A 21,145-nucleotide genomic window follows, 5' to 3' on the forward strand; every position below is an offset into this window, starting at 1 on the left:
CTAATTGAATTTTAAGGGTCCTTTATTCTAGATATATGTGCTATATTATGTGTGATTTGCAAATATTTTCTCTCAACCTGTGGATTGTCATTTCATTCCCTTAATAATCTTCCAAAAAAACAGTAGTTCTTAATTTTGTTGAATTCCAATTTAACATTTTTTTTCTTTTATGGATTGTGCTTTTGGTGTTGTCTAAGAAATTTTTGCCTAACCAAAGGTCACAAAGATTTTCTGGTTTTTTGTTTTTGTTGGTTTTTTTTGTAGAAGTTTTATGGTTTTACATTCTACATTTAGGTATGTGACCAATTTGTATATGGTGTGAGGTAAGGATCAAAGTTTTATTTTTTAATATAGATATCCAATTATTGTAGCAATATAAAAAATTATTTCTGTATTAAATTGCCTTTACATGTATGTCAATTTCTGGACACTTCTCTTCCATTGACTATTTGTCTGTCTTCACATCAGTACTACACTATCTTGAATTATGTAGCTTTATAATAAATACTGAGGTCAGAAAGTATAAATTCTCCAATATTGTTTTTCTTTTTCAAAAGGCTATGTATTTCTTCTTGAGTAAGTTTTAGTAGTTGTGTCTTTAAAGGTATTTATCCATTTCATTCATATTTAATTTATTGGCGTAAGTTGTTTATAATATTCCCTAACTATTCTTTTAATATCTCTAGAATCTATAGTGATATCACTCCTCTCATTCCAGATTTTGCCAGTTTGTATCCCTTCTTCTTCACTCCCCTCCCCATTAGCCTGGTTAGTGATTTAGCAGTTTCATTGATGTTCTCAAAGAACCAGCTTTTGGTTTCATTGATTTTTTTTTCCCTCCATTATTTTTCTGTTTTCTATTCCATTGATTCCTGCTCTCATCTTTACTATTTCCTCTCTTGCTTATTTTGAGTTAAATTTGCTCTATTTTTTTCTATTGAAGTGAAAGTAGTTGAGGCCATTCATTTGAGATCTTTCTTTTCTAATATAGACATTTTAGTGTTATATATTTCCCTCTGTGTGCTGCTTTAGCTGCTTTCCTCAAATTTTGATTTTTTTTCTAGTTTACTCAGTGCAAAATAACTTCTAATTTTTAAAAAGTTATTCCTTGACTTGGGGCTATTTACAAAGTATGTTTTCTAGTTCTTAGATATGTGAGAATTGTCCAGATATCTCTCTGTTATTTCTAACTATATTGTGGATAGAAAACATACATTGTGGGACTTGAATCCTTTTAAATTTATTCTGACTTGCTTTATGGCACAGAATAAGGACTTTCTTGGTAAACTTGAAAACATGTGTATGCTGATGTTTGGGGATGGGATGGTCTATAAAATTCAGTGAGGTCAAGTTGGTTTATAGTGTTCTTTAAGACCGCTATGTGCTTATTGATTTTCTGCCTACTTGGTTCAATTATTGAAGTACTAGAGATGGTGAAATTTCTGCCTATACCTGTGGACTTTCCTGGGTTTTTTTTTTCTTGCAGTTTTATTTTTACTTTATTTTGAAGCTCTTTATAAAGTGCGTAAACATTTTAGATTATTACATCTTTTGATGGATTGACTTATTTATTATTATGAATGATGATCCTATTTATCTCTGCTTATATTCTTTCTCTAAAACCTACTTTGTCTAATTAATTAATATAGTCACTCAATCTTTTCCCCTTAGCATGATATATCTTTTCCCATCCTTTTACTTTTAACCAATTTATGTCTAAAGCAGATTTTTTATAGGCAACATGTGGATGAGTCTCATTATTTTTCCCATTCTCACAATCTTCCTTTTAATTGGCATGTTCAGATCCTCTATAATTAATGAGATTATTGATATGGTAGAGTTTAAACCTACCATTTTCCTACTTGTTTCTTTTTTACCTTAATGTTCATCAGTTTCTTTTATTTCCTTTTTTGTCTTTTAGATTTAGTAGGTGTTTGTTTGTGTCTCCAAGTCCTTTGGTTGATCTCTTCCCCCTTCCCCCACTTCTCCCTGAGGTTGGATGGTCTGTTCGATGCTTCTATGTCTCTGGATTTATTTTAGTTCATCAGTTTATGTTGTTCATTATATTCCACATATGAGTGAGATCATGTGATATTTATCTTTTTCCCACTGGCTTATTTCGCTTAGCATAATGCTTTCCAGTCCCATCCATGCTGTTGCAAATGGTAAGAGTTCCTACTCTTTTACAGCAGCGTGGTATTCCATTGTGTAGATGTACCACAGGTTTTTAATTCTGCTGATGGGCACTTAAATGACCTAAATAGACCCCTTATGAAAGAGGACATATATAAGGCCAATTCCATTTGGTCTCCTTTGTTGGCTTAATAGCTGTAACTACTTTTGAAATTTTAGTGTTTGCTTTAGAGTATGTAGCTATTTATTCTAATATTAATTCACAAATTAATTTATCCTGCTTTCAGTTTAAGGACTTAACATTTGCCACTTTGGGCTCATACTCATTTGGTCATTGGAGTCATATCCGCCTGGATTCAAAGCCCAGCCATGCTATTTGTGTAGCGTAGGATTGCTTACACTTTCTATCTTACTCTTGTTTATAAAATGGAGTTAAACTCTTTATAGTTTTTTTGTGAGATAGACAGCATTTAGATGCCTAACAACACAGTAAGCACTAGAGTTGGTACCTACTTGAAAAACTTATTTTATGAATATCTCTTATGGATTCTATCTTTACATCATTCTACTTCTCTAGCCAACCTAATTAAAACACTTATTACTTTTTTAGATTAGTTGATGGTCTGCTACTCTTCTGCCTTTCCCAGTTTGAATGAATCCTTCTGTCAAGTTAATCTTTTTTCTAATCATCAATCATATCACATCATTTTTCTATTTAAAACTATTTTCACCTGCTGCTCACTTTCAAGATTAAGGACAAATTCTTCATCCTGACAAGCAATGTAGCCTATTGTATCTGTCTTCAACTTGTTTTTCCATTCTTTATTTTCACCACTTTTCTACTTTTACTCTATATAGTTCAGTCAAACTGCATTTCTCTTTCCCATATATGTAATGTAGTTTTCTGTCTCTGACTTTGTTGTTGCTGTTTTATGTTTTGTATTTCTGAAAATTACCTTTTGTACCAGTGTTCACCTGTCACCATCCTTTGCATCTTTGAAGGCTCTCATCAAATATTACTATTTCATGAAGTGTTTCCTGGTATTTAGCTGGTTGTGGTCTTTCCATTCATTATATTTCTACAATGACCTGTGCTTTTCTTATATCACTGGCCTTATTCTCTTTTGGGTTATACAGGGCCAAATTCCTTAATCTGTAGTCCAGAAGTCAAGTCAGTGGCTGCTTGCAGACATGGGCCGAAGGAGAGATTCCAAAGGGGCACAGAAAACTAGGGGTGACTGGTGGTTTTACAGTGTTAAATTGTGTTAAAATTGTTTTAAAACTGATCAAACTTTAATGTGCAGTCTGTTAATTTCTGTTGCTGCTCAATTACCACAAATAATAGCAGATTAAAACAACTATGAATTACCTCAGTTTTGTAGGTCAGGAATCTGGGTGGGCATGGCTGGTTTTCTGTTTAGGGTTGCACAAGGCTGAAATCAATGGATCTGCTGGGCTGCATTCCTTTCTGGAGGCTTTGGGGGAAAATCAGCTCCCAAGCTCATTCAAGTTTGCAGAATCCAGTTCCTTGCATTTTTAGAATTGAAGTTACTGTTTTATTCCTAGCTTTCAGCCAAGGGTTGCTTTTAAGTTCCTAGAGGCCACTCTTAGGTCCTTTCCAAATGGCCCCTCCATCTTCAAGCCAGCAATGACATAGAGAATCATGAGTTGAATCTCTGACTTCCTCGCTGTTTTCTCTGTAGAAACCACTCTGCTTTTAAAGGGCTCTTGTGATTAAACGCGTGCATATAATTGAGGTCAGCCATATTATGTCTTCAAAATCTTTCCTAACACGTCATATAATTTTAGTAGCACTAGGGGCTGGAGATCTGAGGGCCATCTTAGAATTCTGCCTATCACATGCAGTATATTGTGCTTCAGTTACACCTTAATAAAGTTTATACATATTTTTCTAAAAATAAAAAGACAAAAATAATGACAAATGTTTGCAAAGGAATGATTGTGAGATGTAGATTTATTTTCCTCACTGATTTGATTTAGCATAGCATTTCTGTGTTCTAAGTCAGGGAATAGAATTAAAATAGTAATATACCTAGCACCTTTTCTATATTTGTATTTTCTTTCACCTGCAATGAAGGCAGCAGTAGAAAGGTGAGGATGTAATTAAGAATCAAAAAGTATAGAAAAGAGGTGATTTTGTAAGATTCTTCTTAAGTCCTTGACTCAAAAATTGTGATTAATAAATATTGTGGCTTAATGTGTATCTACAAATCTAAACTTAATATTTTAAAATTCCTATTTATTAAACTTATACAACAGATGAATTAGTGTAGCTGTGTATTTTATTCATCCTGTTATTTAGACCAAACTTGGAAGTCTTAAATTTACAGAATTCTTACATTACAGAATGTAAGGAATGCTGTTTCTGTAGCATGGAAGAGGTTTTATCTACTCATTGTTTACTTTCCAGAAAGGATTAAATCAAGAATTACAAACTTAATCTTTTATTATAATTATTTATTATGTAATGGCTACATGTTTTAGAAATCTAAAAAATGTGATAGACAAGACGCAACTTTAGAATAAAATGTGGTTTGTCTTGATTGTGCCATCCCACTTGATCATGGTGTATTATCCTTTTAGTGTGCTGTTGAATTTTGTTTGATAGTATTTTGATGAGAATTTTTGCATCTATATTCATCGGGCCTGTAGTTTTCTTGTATTGTCCTTATCTGGCTTTGGTGTCAGGGTTTGGTGGCTTCATAAAATGAGTTTGGGAATGTTCCCTCTTCTATTTTTTTAAAATATATTTTATTAATTTTTTACAGAGAGGAAGGGAGAGGGATAGAGAGTTAGAAACATCAATGAGAGAGAAACATCCATCAGCTGTCTCCTGCACACCCCCCCACTGGGGATATGCCCTTTACCGGAATTGAACCTGGGACCCTTGAGTCCACAGGCTGACGATCTCTGTCCACTGAGCCAAACCGTGCCAAACTGGTTAGGGCTTCCATTTTTTTTAAAGAAGAGTTTGAGAAATATTGGTTTTCTTATTTAAATGTTTAGTAAAGAGTTTGAGAAGAATTTGTATTAATTCTTTGGAAGTTAATAGAACTTATCAGTGAAAGTCTGGTCCTGGAATTTTCTTCATAATTAAATAGTTGCTTTAGAAAGGTATGTGTGTATGTGTGTCCTCTGTACTTAGTAACCTAAAGAAAATTTATTTTTGCCTCCTTACAGCTTATTGTCTTGTTCTTTTTTTTCCCTTATCAATCAACTATTGAACATCTTCTGTTGTTTAGATCTTGGAAACACAAGCTGAGTAAAGCGAGATTTTTGCCCTCTAGGAGCTCTCGCTTGAACATAAACATACAATACAAAAGAGTGTAATTGTTAGCATTTAGGTAGATGCATATATAGGTCAAGGTCTTCTACAGAGAATAAATGGTTACATCTGCCTAGGAGATTCAGTAATGCTTCAGAAAAGAGGTAATACTTGAGTCTAGTCTTGAACAATTAAGTATTCTCTGTGAAGATAAGAAAGGGAAAGGCATGCTAGAAGAACACCATGAGAAAAGGCGTGACTGTAAAACAGCAAGGTGTGCTCAGAGTGATTTGAGTAAGGCAGAAGGAGTGTAGTGAGAAATGCGCCAGGAGACATACGGAGGGGCTAAATTCTGGAGAACTTGGTATAGCCTCAGAGCAAGGAGTCATTGAAGGTTTTTGTTGTTGTTGAGTGAAGCTGACTGTCAATAAGCATCTATATCAGTAAAATTATAAAGAGAGCAGCATATTAAACCCACTGAAAGCAGAAGGAAAGAAATAATAAACCATTAGTAATGAAGTAGCAAGCAACGTACAATAATGAAATTCAGTAAAGCCAAAAATTGGTTCTCTAAAAAGACTAATAAAAGTGATGACCCCTTTATGATAAAGGAAAATAGAGGATATCTAATTAATCAGTATAATAAATGAAATCAATGTAATAAATGAAAAAAACACTTTGTAACTTTATAATCCTAGGAAAATTATAAGAATTTGATGTCAATAAATCTAAAACTTCAGATGAAGTAGGTAAATTCCTAGAAATTCAGCTTAGCAAAAATTAATTTAAAAAATAGAGAATCTCAAAAAGTCTATGACAAAGAAAATTCATAATATTGAACCTTCCCACAAAGAAAACTTGAGGCTAAATTGTTTCATAAGTGAACTATACCATACATTTAAGAAAAAAATAATGCATCTCTTATACAAATTACTCCAAAGAATAGTGAAAGGGAACATATTCCAACTTGTTTTATTAGGCCAGCATAACCTTACTATAAAGCAAACTAAAAAACTTCTCAAAATATTACACGAAAGGAAAATAATGGAGCAATTTCTCTAATGAATATAAATGCAAAATTTACAACGTAGTAACAAATCAAAACCAAATCCAGTTGTATGTAAAAAAGATATAATCTCCCTATTTTGAGGTCAGCTGATTAAACTTAATTATCTATATCTGCTACCTTAATTTCCCTTTGCCCTGTAATATAATCACAGATTCTGGGGACTGGAAAGTGGATAGCTTTGGAGGGCCATTATTCTGCCTATCACATCCATCTCAACCAAGCTGGGTTTATTCCAAGGATGCAAAGTTCTTTAACATAAAAAAAAAACAACACCAATGTAGTTTATCACATTAATAATAAAAGAAAGTTACATGATCCTCATAATAGATATAGGAAAAACATTTGATAAAATCAACATTCATGATAAAACAAAATCTGAGCAAACTAGAAATATATAGGAATGTCCTTAATCTGTTAAAAGATGTCTACACAACAAAGCAACACAAACCCGATAGCAGACATTTTGGGAAATGTTGAAGCCTTTTCCTTTGGTTTAGGAAAAAGACCAGAATGCTTGTTATCATTACCGCTATTTCACATTGTGAAAGGTTCCAGCTAGTAATGAAGAAGAAATGAAACAGATCAGAAAGGAGGAAATAATCATTATTCAAATATGATAGATTATATACATTTTAAAAATCCAAAATAATTACAGATAGGTTAGTAGAGATTAGGAAAGTATCTGGAAATAAGGTCTGTTCAAAAATCAATTTATATATGTATGTGTATTTATATATATATATATGTGTGTGTGTATATATATATGTGTATATATACACATATATATGATAAAGAGAAAATAAAACAAAATATACCATTTCCAGTATTTTAAAAAAATTCACATATATATCAGCAGATCTAATAAAGGATGTATAAGACTTCTGTTCTTAAAATTATAAAACATTAAGAGACATTTTTAAATACCTGAAATAATTGGGGAGATAACAATATATTCATGAATAGGAAGATAGTGTTGTATAGCTATCAGTACTCCCTAATATGATCTATAGATTTAGTACAATTCCAATAAAATTCCCAATGGTGTGTGTGTGTGTGTGTGTGTGTGTGTGTGTAATTTGATAATCTGACTCTAAAATAATAAAAAAATAAAATTCACATGGAAATACAAAGGGCCAAGAATAAACACATTTTTTAAGAAGAAGATAAGAGAGCTTGCCCCATTGGATATCAAAACTTATTCTGAAGCTCCTTTAAGATAGTGTGTCATTAGCCCTGGCTGGTATGGCTCAGTTGATTGGGCATCATCCCATATGGAAAGGTTGCTGGTTTGATTTCTGCTCAGGGCACATGCCCTAGTTGTGGGCTCAGTCCCTTTGTTTCTCCCTTTCCCTTCTTCTCTCTAAAAATCAATTTTTTAAAAATTTAAAAGATAGCATGTCATTAGCTCAAGGTAGACAGACAGATGGAATACTATAGGGCTTCAAAATGGATGTAAAAATAGATAAAAACTTGATTTATGACAAAAGTGTCACAGTAGAGCCATAGAGAAAGAATACCCTTTTCAATAAGTGATGCTGAAGTAATATATAAGAAAGTTGACTGCTGCCTCACACCATTTGCAAAAATTAATTCCACATCAATTATAGGTTGAAAGTACAAGGCAAAACAAAGCTAAGAGATATGGAATATCATATATGTGATCTTATAGAAAATGATTTTAAAACCTATGCTTTCATATTTTGAAAAAGGATTGATAAATTCCACCATATTGAGTGTAAAAACCTGTTCATTAAAAGACATTAAGAGAGTGAAATAGCAAGTGACACAAGAGAAGATAAGTTGCGCCCTAGCCGGTTTGCTCAGTGGATAGAGCGTCAGCCTGCAAGCTAAAGGGTCCTGGGTTCAATTCTGGTCAAGGGCACATGCCCGGGTTGCAGGCGCTATCTCCAGTGTGGGGCCTGCAGGAGGCAGCTAATTAATGATTCTCTTTCATAATTGATGTTTTTATTTCTCCCTCTCCCTCTCTGATATATATATAAAGAAAAGATAGTCGCATCAAAGATAACACCTTAGAATGGCTCATATCTACTGTTTCCATAAATTAGCCCTAACACAACAAATGATAAATAGAAAGTGGGCTAGAGAATTGAACAGGCATTTCTCAGAAAAAAATCCAGTAAGATCAATAAACATGAAAAGGCACTTAAATTCATTTGTAATTGGGAAAATTAAAACTACAATAAGTTATCACTACATACAAGAATAGGTAGAATTTTAAAATGGGCAGTATCAAGTGCTGTGAGGATGTGGAGCGGCAGCAGCCTCGTACTCAGCTGGAAGAGTGTACAGTGATACAGTCACTTTTGGAACAGTAACATCATAGTGGGCTCAAGTTGGAAAAAACTCACATCAACATTAGAAGGAGTAAATGTGGTGTCATCATATCGTGGACTATTTATTACACAACATTAATTAAAAGAGAACATCCTGTATACAAAGCAACATGAATGAATGGTATGAGTACAATGTTGAATAAAAAGGGCAAGACATAAAATAATAATGCTTATTTGATTATACTTACATAAGCTTCAAAAAGCAAACAAAACTATAATATTTAGAGTTATCTGCTTAAGTATAAAGAAGAACAAGGAAATGCTTATAAAAGTCAGAATAATGGTTATTTGGGAAAGAAGTGTGATTGACAAGGGAACCAGAGTGGGAGGGTTCTGGGGTCCTGGCTATGTCTCATTTCTTCTGTGGGGTTGCATGAGTGTTTGCTGAAATCACTAAAATGTACAATTTTGTATACTGTTTTGTGTTTTATATTGTAGAATTTAAAAATTTTTTTGATGTAGAGAGAATAATGAACAAACAGCTCAGAGGAGACAAATTTCATACAAAAGTTTGTTTTCAAAGAATGTTGATAAGTAACACTTCAGTACAATTAGATTTATCTAAAACTTTTCACTTGGTACCCATTAAAGCTCAATAAGTAATAAATTACTTCCTTCAGTAACCATTGTTTACCAGAGGTAAATATAGGCAGTCCTCTCTTTGCATGATAGAGTGGGACTCCCCCCTACCCCCCCAAAAAAATGACCATACAAACTAAAACCATGCAAAAATTAGTTTAGTAATCAATGGGGAAAATTACTGTTGTTCCATGGTCTTTTAAAAAAGTTGTCACAACATTAAACTCTGCTATGTTGGTTATAAATGTATAGAGAAATAAAAAACTTTAATTAACAAAACTTTAATTTAGTCTAATGTAATATAAAACATTAGAAACGGAATTAAAGTGCTTTATTTGTAAAAAATTTATCAAGAGTACTTTGAACGGTGCTTTCTTTGCCTTTTATAACAGAACAGCTAGCAGAGTGAGCATCTTTTCTGCGCCTTGGCAAATTGTCTTACTCCTTTCTACTAAATGTAGACCAGCTTTCAACATTTTGTTCTTTGCACTTTCAATGTGGTGAAATATCTCCGAGTCCCATTTAATGTGAAGTTGTTTTCTGGCATCATTTCCTCTGGGACATCTTCTTGTCAGAACTACTTTCCCTGATTATATCAATAAGTTTGACTTCACCAATTTCTTTGACTACATATCTAGAGCATGGGTCCTCAAACTTTTAAAACAGGGGGCCAGTTCACTGTCCCTCAGACCGTTGGAGGGCCGGACTATAGTTTAAAAAAAAAAAACTATGAACAAATTCCTATGCATACTGCACATATCTTATTTTGAAGTAAAAAAGCAAAATGGGAACAAATACAATATTTGTATTTGCATGTGGCCCCCGGGCCGTAGTTTGAGGACCCCTGATCTAGAGTCTCAAATAGAGGCAGTGGCAACATTTTTATAATCAGTTATTTCTTCCATTCTACTGACATTCAATTTTAATTTCATTATTTTTAACATCATTTTTTGTTTCTTTGCTGCACCTTTATCTTTGTTGGCCATTTCCCTTTCAATTACCCATTTTGTAAAATTTCACATGGGTTTATCCCAGCTATATGCTTTGCTGTCCATAGGCTGATTGAAAAGCAGATGAAGAATAACCAATCACCAATCTGCTCTGAAAAGAAGTGACTTGGTTGGTCACTGATGATGATGTACATCTCTTATTAACATAGCAATGTGTGGACTCAATTCCTGCAAAATAGTTGTATTTATGCAGTTATAGTTAATGTACTGTGGTGAGTGAAATTGGAACTAGGTGGATGGGGGATTTGTACGACCATTGAAATGTCTGCATATGGGAAGTCTGGGAAGTGAGGACTGACCGAAATTCAAAAAGGTTGAACTCTTTGATTTATTAGTTTGAGGGTGTATGACTACTTGGACTAGTCGATCTCTGAGCTGTTGAACACCTGATACATTTTATGTATCTATGTAAGTGATGTCCAAACCTATAGAGAATTTTTATGAGTTTATTTGAGTCAAACTGATGACAATTGCCAAGAAGCAAAATCTCAATGGATTGAGAAAATGCTCCAGAGAATGGCAGTTTTGCAGCTTATTTTATACATTACAGTCTAAGGAGGAGACACAAGGCTGGGGGGTTACATGTAATCCATTGGTGGTAGATTAATAAGGAAGAAGCAAAGTGGGGGGGATCTCTGAGATTGGATAGAGTAAAATGGATAAACATTTCTTTTATGTTGATGAGTATAGGATAGTTAACAATGAACACTTACAGCACATTGAGTTGGTTTTGGGGCAACAAGGTAACAGTGAGTAGTTGTGTGGATTCCAGAGGAGTCTGGAAAAAGGGGAGTACTCTGACATTCCAAATGTGTTATCTTGGATCCAAAAAGACAATAGAAAGGCTCAGTTAAGGTAAAGATTGACTTTTGTCAAGGAAAATACAGGCCTAGGACTTGACCACCCACCATGACTCACTTTTAGTTAGGAAGTTTTCATTTCAGATCATGCTATGGTTACTTTAGGTCTCTGGTTTGTAGGGCCTGCCATGCAGGCCTCCCCTGAGCTTATTAGGTTTAGTATGTGGCCCCTTTTTCTTCCACATATGGAAATGCAAATTTGATACTAACTTTCCAGCTTCTTTAATCCTTTTAGGCACTTATTTAGGGAGAACCTTTCATACCAATTCTGTAGAACAAAATCCCTAGTTGTAATAAGTAAAGTCAACTGTTTTAGGAGTGTAGTAGTGATGGTGATTATGAAATCACTGTGAAGCAACTGACTTTGAAAGCAAGGGTCCCCCCTCCCCCAATGTTTTATATAATGTTGACATTCTAATAGTTGAAGATGAAAGGTTGACAAATGGAGTATGATTCATTTAGTCAGGTGATTCTATTTTCATTGTCCTATACTGGCAGATGTTTTATTACTAAATGTGAAAGATAAGGTCTTGCTCTGTGTTGGTTCCAGGTGAATAATGTTCACTCACTGTTTGATCTTTCTACAGGTGAACTGGCACGGAGGTTGAGCTCAACATGCCATTAGTGAAAAGAAATATCGATCCTAGGCACTTGTGCCACACAGCACTGCCCAGAGGCATTAAGAATGAACTAGAATGTGTAACCAATATTTCCTTGGCAAATATAATTAGACAACTAAGTAGCCTAAGTAAGTGTTTTTATATCAATTAAAACTATTACTTCCAAACCAGAATATTATGCTTTAGAGTATTAAGATGTTCTTGTGATTAATTGAGGGTGAGAGGGAGATGTTAGGTGAAAATACAGTGTTATCCTGAAAAAAGTTGTCATTTTAAGTAAAATTAATGAGCTTTAAAATAATCTCTTCTGTGTGTTTCCTCTGGGAAAGGGAAATAAGGACAGAATCTTTAGGAACATAATCACATGATGGATAAGAATTACTGAGATTGTTTTTAAAATACGATTTTATCTATGAAAGGTAGAGCCAGAATTATATTTCTGCTTGTTATTGCTATTTACTTTTTTAGAGGCTTAAACTGTTCTGAGACACTAGTGTCTCTCTTTACATATATTTTATTAGCCTAGGGAAATATTTTTAATTATCAAATATCTACAGGTGAAAAGTAGGGGGTAGGCACTACTCAGTGGATTGGTTAGTCAAATTTGAGTTGTTTAAAAGGATATTAGGATACAGTCAAGAGTCTGATATGCAGGATGATGTGAAAATAGCAAGTGAACCTGGCCTCTGACAGACAAAAGGCAAGCGGATTGGCCAGCTAATAAAAGGCAATGGACAGGACTTGTAGGGGAGGAGGAGATAGGCAGTGTGTTCCCATTGTAAGATTACAGAACAGAGCTACTAGGTGAAGGAATTAAATTTAGAATAGTGGGAAATTATTTAATATTAGAAGATTGAAAAATAAATCCAGGCTGTCTTTTGAATTGAAGGATTAGCTTTATATTAAGACATTTATATTTCATTTTAAAGATAAAACAAGGTGTTCTTGGCCTAGAAATATTCTCTAAATGGTCTTAGATTTATCTTCACATTTCTACCCTCCCACATAGATTGTCCCCACAGGCAGGATTGGCTCTTCTTTTCTTTTCCTTTTAGCCTTTTATTTTTTAATTTTTACAATTGAGTACTTAGCACAAGATAAAAAGAGGTTGTTAATCTAATTTCGTTCAAGTGAGAGGCTTTGAAGATACACACATGTAGCTAGAACAACATAAAAATGCCAACTTTATCAGGATAGCACCTTTAAATATTAAATTGTTGGGTATTTATCTCTGATCACATTTCAGTGGTTCTCAACCTTCCTAGTGCCACGACCCTTGAATACAGTTCCTCATGTTGTGGTGACCCCCAACCATAAAATTATTTTCCTTGCTAACTGTAATTTTGCTACTGTTATGAATCATAATGTAAATATCTGATGTGCAGGATGTATTTTCATTGTTCGTGACCCACAGATTGAGAACCGCTGCATTAAATTACGTGGTATATGCTTCATTTTTGTTTAGGTAAATATGCTGAAGATATATTTGGAGAATTATTCAATGAAGCACATAGTTTTTCCTTCAGAGTTAACTCACTACAAGAACGTGTGGACCGTTTATCTGTCAGTGTTACACAGCTTGACCCTAAAGAAGAAGAATGTAAGTTTATTTATATATTTTCTTTCACATATATTTTAGGTTAGGTGAGATAAGTGAAATATTTAAGAACAGTATTAAACATGAATTTATTACAAATCTTTTCTGTACATGTAATAATTGTGGATCAGCTATAAATGCCATTAGCATGACTTTCCTGGTTTCATTTCTACTTTTTTTTAAATCTCTTCTTTTTATATACTAAAATAACTCAAGTTTTTTTTAAATATATTTTATTGATTTTTTACAGAAAGGAAAGGAGAGAGATAGAGATAGAGAGTTAGAAACATCGATGAGAGAAACATCGATCAGCTGCCTCCTGCATATCCCCCACTGGGGATGTGCACGCAACCCAGGTACATGCCCTTGACCGGGATCGAACCTGGGACCTTTCAGTCCGCAGGCTGACGCTCTATCCACTGAGCCAAACCGGTTTCAGCATAACTCAAGTTTTTGACATAAGAATAACTTAGCCAGATTTTTCCTCCATTCTCTATCTTTCCTTACTTACAATTTATTTGTATACATTTGCTTCAGAAATAACAATTATTTTAAATTTACTTGAAATTGATTCTATACAACTGTAATTTCTTTAAATATGCTATTTATGTGAACATATATTAAATTGCTAAGATCTGATCTAGTTATTTGAATGTTACTTCCCACTTTAATGATTTCAAAAAACCCCACACAAATTGCTAGTATGTAGGACAAAAATGTTCTATACTGAGTATTAAACCAGAGATATCAGGCAAAAAGAAAGTAAGTAGATAATAACAAAAAAAACAAACACACAAAACCCCACATTGCAGGCTAAACTAATGTTAGAAACTTAGTGATAAAACAACATTTCATGCCTTGATAGAATACATTGACTGTTGATGTTTCTCAAACTCCTTCCTGTTTGTTTGTTTTTTAACATATAGAAATGGAACTATTAAGGATATAATTTTCACTTATCCTGGAGTTATTTAATATGAATGTCTTATAACTGTTTCTTCAAAAAATGTGTTTTTGTTGAATAACATTTTTAGTATTTAAGAGATCTAAACTTGAACAATAAGTTGTATTAAAAGCTATCACTGGACAAAAGCAAAAAACAAAATGTAATAATGGATGTCTTAGTGATTAAACCAATATGTTTGACATAACCTAATTTAGTGTCTTAATGAGAGGCAAATACTATGCTAAGTTTCTACTGCTTTCAGAAATATAAACGCATATGTCTGGTTGTGAACAAAAACAAAACAGCACTTTTAAAAAATGTTTTTATTGATTTTTAAAGAGAGAGGCTGGGAGAGGGATATATATATAAAGAAATATCAATGAGATTGAAACATCAATCGGCTGCCTCTTGCATGCTCCCTACTGGGGATCGAGCCCACAACCCAGAAATGTGCTCTGACCAGAAATCAAATCGGGGACCTCTTGGTTCATGAGTTGATGTTCAACCAATGAGCCAACTGGCTGGACACCTTTTTTTTCTTTACAGTTTTATTGAGATATATTTCATACACCCTACCATGAGCCCATCTAAAGTTAAATTGTACAGTTCAGTGGACTTGAGCATATTCAGAGTTATGCACCTATCACCACAATCAATTTTAGAGCACTGCATCATTCGATAAAGAAATCCTAGACCCATTAGTAGTCATTCTCCATCTCCCCTTCTCCCCAGCATGTTGCAATCATTAATCCGTTTTTTGTCTCTATGGATTGGCCTGTTCTAGACATTTCATATGAGTGGGATCATACAATACGAGGTGTTTGGGGACTGGCTTCTTTCACTTAGCATAATATTTTCAGTATCTATTCATGTAGAATGTATTTGCATTTCCCTGATGACTAACGATGTTGAGCATCTTTTCATAGGCTATATGCCATTTAGAGATAAGACACTCAGCAAAAAGTGGTAAAGCTTGGACTTAAACTCAGGGTTTAAATGACTTATCAGCAACTTGTATATCATTTTTTTGAAAAATGTCTACTCAGATCCTTGTACCAGTTTTAAATTGGCTTATTTTTCTTTTTATTGTTGGGTTATAAGAATTCTATGTATATTCTAGATCCAAGAACCTTGTCAGATAATATGATATGCAAATATTTCTCCTATTGTTTGAGTTGTTTTTCTTGTTATCCTTTAAAGCATATACTCATATTTCTTGAAATTCTTAAAATTATTGCTAGTAGTGAAGAAATATTTTATGGCCGTACTTGAAATATATCATTTATATCCAAAATTTCTTTTTTAAATAACTTAAACATTTAATATGCCCTCTAATAATACAGAGATACATAGGTACTTTTTATATTAATGGAACTAAAAATTAATATTTATTTTCAGTACTATTAAATTTTAACAAATACAGTATCTTAGCACTCCTATTAAAATTGAAAATGAAAATACAGATACCAATAAATAACTTAAGATGTGTTTAAGTTATTTATAGGTATTTAAGCTAGACAAAAAGTCTAGCGTGCCCTGGCGGGGTTGCTCAGGTGGTTAGAGTAGCCTTCCGTACACCAAAAAAAGGTTTTGGGTTCGATTCCTGGTCAGGGCTCGTGCCTGGTTTGCAAGCTCAATCCCCAGTTGGGGCATCTATGGGAGGCAGCTAGTCAGTGTTTCTCTCTCCAATTGATGTTTCTCTCTCTCTCTCTCTCTTTCTCTCTCTCTCTCTCTCTCAAACCAATGGGCATATATCCTCAGGTGAGGATTAAAAAAAAATAGCATGCTAACAACTATCAGAATTGTTTATAATTTCCTTTAAAATAATGTGGAGCATTGTTTGAATTGAGAATCTAAAAGCTGAACTATTTAATAGAAATTGTTTTGGGGATATTGGATTGAAGGGATTTTCAGTTGTTTAACCTAGATTTTTTAACTCAGTTCGAACAAAATAACATTATGAATATAATATGAAATTGTAGAGTATAATATCAATATTTTTTTGTTCTTTAAATTACCATTAAATACATTGTTGACCTCTTATAGAGAGGTCAACAGAGTATTTAGCCCAGACTGCTACTGATAACTAAGTAATTCCTTCAGTGTTATTGGTATAAACTAAATAAAACTAAAAAAGGGTGATGGGGAAAGGGGGTTATAGAAAAAAAGAAGAGAATGTGTGTTGGGGGCAAGTAGAGAAAAGAAAGAGGTGTATTTGTTGGGAAATATAGATATGCTTCAGGTGTCATTAGAGCATTCTGATCCTTAGAAATCAAAGGTTGTATTAAAACCCATCTGACTGGGGAAATTAGGCACACAGTGAAATGGGATATAATGATAGAACATTTAAAATACAGTTCCTGATTCATAAGCCACTACAGTTACAACCTCCTGAGCCATGCTGACTTTTAAACAAATATAGTATGTGAATTTATTCTTATGTTAAATCATCTTGGGAAAATAAGCAAATACATTGTTGATTTTTTTTTTTTAGTGTCTTTGCAAGATATAACAATGAGAAAGGCTTTCCGAAGCTCTACAATTCAAGATCAGCAGCTTTTCGACCGCAAGAGTTTACCTATTCCGTTACAGGAGACGTATGATGTTTGTGAGCAGCCTCCACCTCTCAATATACTCACTCCTTATAGGTCAGTAAGCTAATCAGGAAGAAGGTTGGTTATTTATCTCAGACTTCACATTCAGATAGGTAGCACTCTACCTATAAATGCTAAATCCCCAAACATTCTTTATTTTACTGAGCTATACAGTAAATCTACCACTTTAGAAAACGTTTACTTTATTCACTGAGTTCCCAGAGTTCTGGCATACAAAAGATAAGGCTAGTTCAAGGGAAATGTTTTTATGAGTATTAATAATAAAAGCCAATGGCAAACGTAGTACTATGAAGGGCCAAGGAGCTGTTATTGTCGTTTAGATTTAATTTCTAATCAGATGGAAAAATAACTCAGAATTCTACCAAAAATGTTATTTTTGCTTGTCTAATCTCTTGATCTATGTGCATTAAATTTACATAATGAGTATGAAGTACAATGTATTTTAAATAAAATCTAGAATTACTATTTAGCCTCTTTTTTTTTGAAGTCCTTCCACATGATTTGCTAAATAGGTAATTTAAGATGCATAACAAATATCCTGAATAAAATGTTATTCAGATAGTTATTTGAAACTCTTTATCAGTATGCAAGGCATTTGGATATAAATAACTGTTTTACTATAAGAATGACTATTCCGTGATATTTTTGGGGTTTGGTAAGATAATAAGTAAATGAGAGTATTGGCAGAAAACCTGTATAATTTCTCTATTATAAATGATATGATTGTCCTTTCAAGCTTTTCTCTTTGGCAGAACCATTTCTAATTATTGGAATTTCTTAAAGCACTTTTAGAAAACAGTATTCACCAGAAGTTAGGAATGAAAATTGTCCAGCTGTACTTTAAATTATTAACACCAGCTTTGAAAAACATCTATTTTTCCATTGTTCTTAGTTTCTTATCTGACTTGTGAGAAATGTTCTGTTGGTGCAGTATTCTAATTTATTTTGCCACTATTTTTATACATGCTATATTTTATTCATGTGGGAGAAAAAAACATTTCAGTGAAACTATCTTTATTCTGATTCCTAAGTCTTACTAATACACATTTTAATTGATATTTTATATTTCAGAGATGATGGTAAAGAAGGCTTGAAGTTTTATACCAATCCTTCATATTTCTTTGATTTATGGAAAGAAAAAATGTTACAAGATACAGAGGATAAGAGGAAGGAAAAGAGGAAGCAGAAGGTATTACAAGAGATTCAAAAAATTGAAGTTAGTTTTCGAGTATTCGTGTTTTATTGCACATATGGAACTTTATTAGTCCTGTACTTTGACAGTTTTCTTTTATTGGGTCCAAGTAATCAACTGAAGTCTTTATAATCACGCAGAAAGATCACACTCTAATCTGAGCAGATTAGATCGCTGAAATTATACATAGATAGACTTGATTAGGTTATTGTAACAAGATGTGATAAGTGCCATAGTTGAGGTGGGCACAGAAAAGCACTTGATTTAAACAGAGAACAGGGTTGGTAAACACTTCCAACAAAGCTTATAATGTATCTCAAACAACAAATAGGAATTAAGTGGGCCAGGGAAGAGAAGGGCATTCTAGTAAGAAGGAACAAAGGAATGTTGTGCAAATATTGATAAAGTAGATTAAGCTAATATTTTTAACCATAGGACATATCCTAAATGTTTTGAAAAGGTTATTATACTCTCACTAAATTCCTGTTATCTGTCTACTATGTTTTCATTTTCCATATTTTGATAAAATTCACTTGGATTTGCTTTATTCCATGTTAATGATAACTAGAAATACAAAAGGAGGAAGCAATGTTGAATTTAGATAGAATTATGAAGGAGGCAAAGTCTATCTTCATCACCCCTGTTTCTCCTATAACTCTCTCTATTCTCCCCACCCCCACCCCCAGTTCCCCATAATGCATTCCTGTTATCTTTTTCTCCAGACGGTATTCCAGTGTTCTAGCTAGAGTTTGCAAACTGGTGACTGGCAGCCCAGAGTACACCTGCAAGCAGGGTTTTGTTTGACAACCACAGTGCTTTAAAATTTTTGGAACTGAAGTGCCTTAAGTAGACAGGCCTATCTAGTTTACTGCCTTCCCCATCTTATACCCTACTCTCCATTTATGTATGTTATCTGCTTGCCCTTTGGGCATCTGACTTTGTTGTACCTACTCTAGACCTTTCTTTGCTTTTCCCCACAATTTAAACCACTTCTTGTTTTATTTCCCAAATACCCTGTTTTCCATTGAGTGAAAGTTATAATGGGTTAATTGGATAATTGGATTTTTTTCTAATGTATTGGGTAGCCAGTTGGTTACTTCCCAGATAACATAACCTTAGTAAATTTTCAGGTTTTGGTTAGAGGTAGACAGTGCCATTAGTGGTAGAAATTTCACTCATTATAGCAAAAACTAACAGATGTGGTAACGGAGTTGGTGAATAATTTTTCACCTGAAAGGACTTTCTGACCTCAAATTTTATTACTTAGACATACTGTTTTTATCTGGTACATCAATTCCAATTAGAGGTTAAAGAAACATGAGGAGAAACTGGCTTACAAGCAAACTAGCTAAAATTTAACTCTGAATGTACAAATGAACTGTCTCTGTGTTACTTTTACTATATTATGATGACATTGTCTTTTGTAGTATTGATGTTAGGATTTATTTTGATTGTTATAACCCCTTTTAAAAACTTAGCACTTAGCATTTGGCTTTGTTTCAATACATCTGTTATAGCAGAAAAATCTAGATCGTCCTCATGAACCAGAAAAAGTGCCAAGAGCACCTCATGACAGGCGGAGAGAATGGCAGAAGCTGGCCCAAGGTCCAGAGTTGGCTGAAGATGATGCTAATCTCTTACATAAGCATATTGAAGTTGCTAATGGCCCAGCCTCTCATTTTGAAACAAGGTTTCTTTTCTTTTGTTTGTTTTCTAACAAAATTAATGATACGATACCGGCTTTATTTCTGATATCTCTATCTTTAAGTATTAGATCCTGAACTGTTGAACTGGCAGACCCTGTTATAAGTATAGAGATGGTTTTGAAACCCTGACCACTATGGCAGATTATTTTCATACTGGGGCTTTAGTCATTTTCTGAAAAGGGTGGTTGAGTAGATGATCTTCAGGGTTGTTTTAGCTTTTGTATGAAGTCTCAACTTCCTCTTCGTTTTTCAGGCAGACTCTGCTAGAATTTTATAATAGGAGACTGGACTCTGGAATAGTTTTTGAACTATTATTGACTCACTATATATAAAATAGGAATTGAGAAAGGGTTATATTTTGTTCCTTTTTCTTTCTGACATCCTTTCTATGCCGATCTCTTACTCAGACATACCAGGATTTTAAGACAAAATTACTCCCTTTTGTAAAAATACAGAATAGGTACTTTTCCTTTCTCCGAGGTTAGGGGCCCTATATAAGTAATAACCCTACCCTCACAAACATACTAACATCTTTCTATGAAGAAATTTATTTTTGTATAGTTGATTGATTATAACTATTATTTTTATATATGTAATAGTTATTGATTTTTTAATGCAAAAGAGCTTAAGGTTTTCTTTTGAATTTTGTAAATTATTGGGCCATGATAAATATTTTGGCCTATTTTAGGAGTAATATACATATAAGACACTTTATATACATTACTAAAAGACACTGAAAGAATTTAGATTTTTTTTAAAAATTAATCTATAGGCACACATTTATTTCTACTATTGTTAAGTAATTGAAGTATCTAGCTGACCTAGTAGTGTAAATACAATAATATTAACTTGCTTTGTGCATAGTTTTTAAATCCAGCTGTCCCCAGTGTGCTCTATAGTCAGTAAATATGTATGTCTTCACATGCTCAGGGTATCTAAAATTTTGCTTAAATCTCATCTTAAGACACGAGTTGCTATGTTACTCAGCGTACCAGTGTACTATTTGCTGAGTACCCTAGCACCTTTGAAAACACCAAAAAGACAAAAACGATGTAGTTAATCATGTCTGGTGTTAGGGTCAAGGAGACCTTTCTCCTTGGATATAAGACATTTGGAAGTCATTTAGGCTTAAGAGAGCAACAAGATATCCTAGTGGTAGGAAATTCCAGTTTTTATTT

The 21,145-nt window shown here is 33.5% G+C and overlaps 1 protein-coding gene across 6 annotated transcripts in view; it reads left to right on the top strand.

Moving 5' to 3' along the window:
* Positions 1-21,145, top strand: part of WASF1 (WAS protein family member 1) — a 32,701-nt gene that overhangs the window by 7,715 nt on the left and 3,841 nt on the right. For 3 of the 6 annotated variants that reach the window (XM_015572762.1, XM_006777182.2, XM_006777183.2), the window contains 5 exons: positions 11,879-12,039; positions 13,377-13,511; positions 16,949-17,102; positions 18,141-18,285; positions 19,779-19,951. In XM_015572762.1, coding sequence (XP_015428248.1) covers positions 11,907-12,039; positions 13,377-13,511; positions 16,949-17,102; positions 18,141-18,285; positions 19,779-19,951 — 740 coding nt within the window. In that variant the 5' untranslated portion in view covers positions 11,879-11,906. The remainder of the gene's footprint in view (positions 1-11,878; positions 12,040-13,376; positions 13,512-16,948; positions 17,103-18,140; positions 18,286-19,778; positions 19,952-21,145) is intronic. The other 3 variants (XM_006777184.2, XM_006777185.2, XM_006777186.2) reach the window with 3 other exon arrangements.

This window comes from Myotis davidii, unplaced genomic scaffold, assembly GCF_000327345.1.
Source record: "Myotis davidii unplaced genomic scaffold, ASM32734v1 scaffold68, whole genome shotgun sequence".
NCBI lineage: Eukaryota > Metazoa > Chordata > Mammalia > Chiroptera > Vespertilionidae > Myotis > Myotis davidii.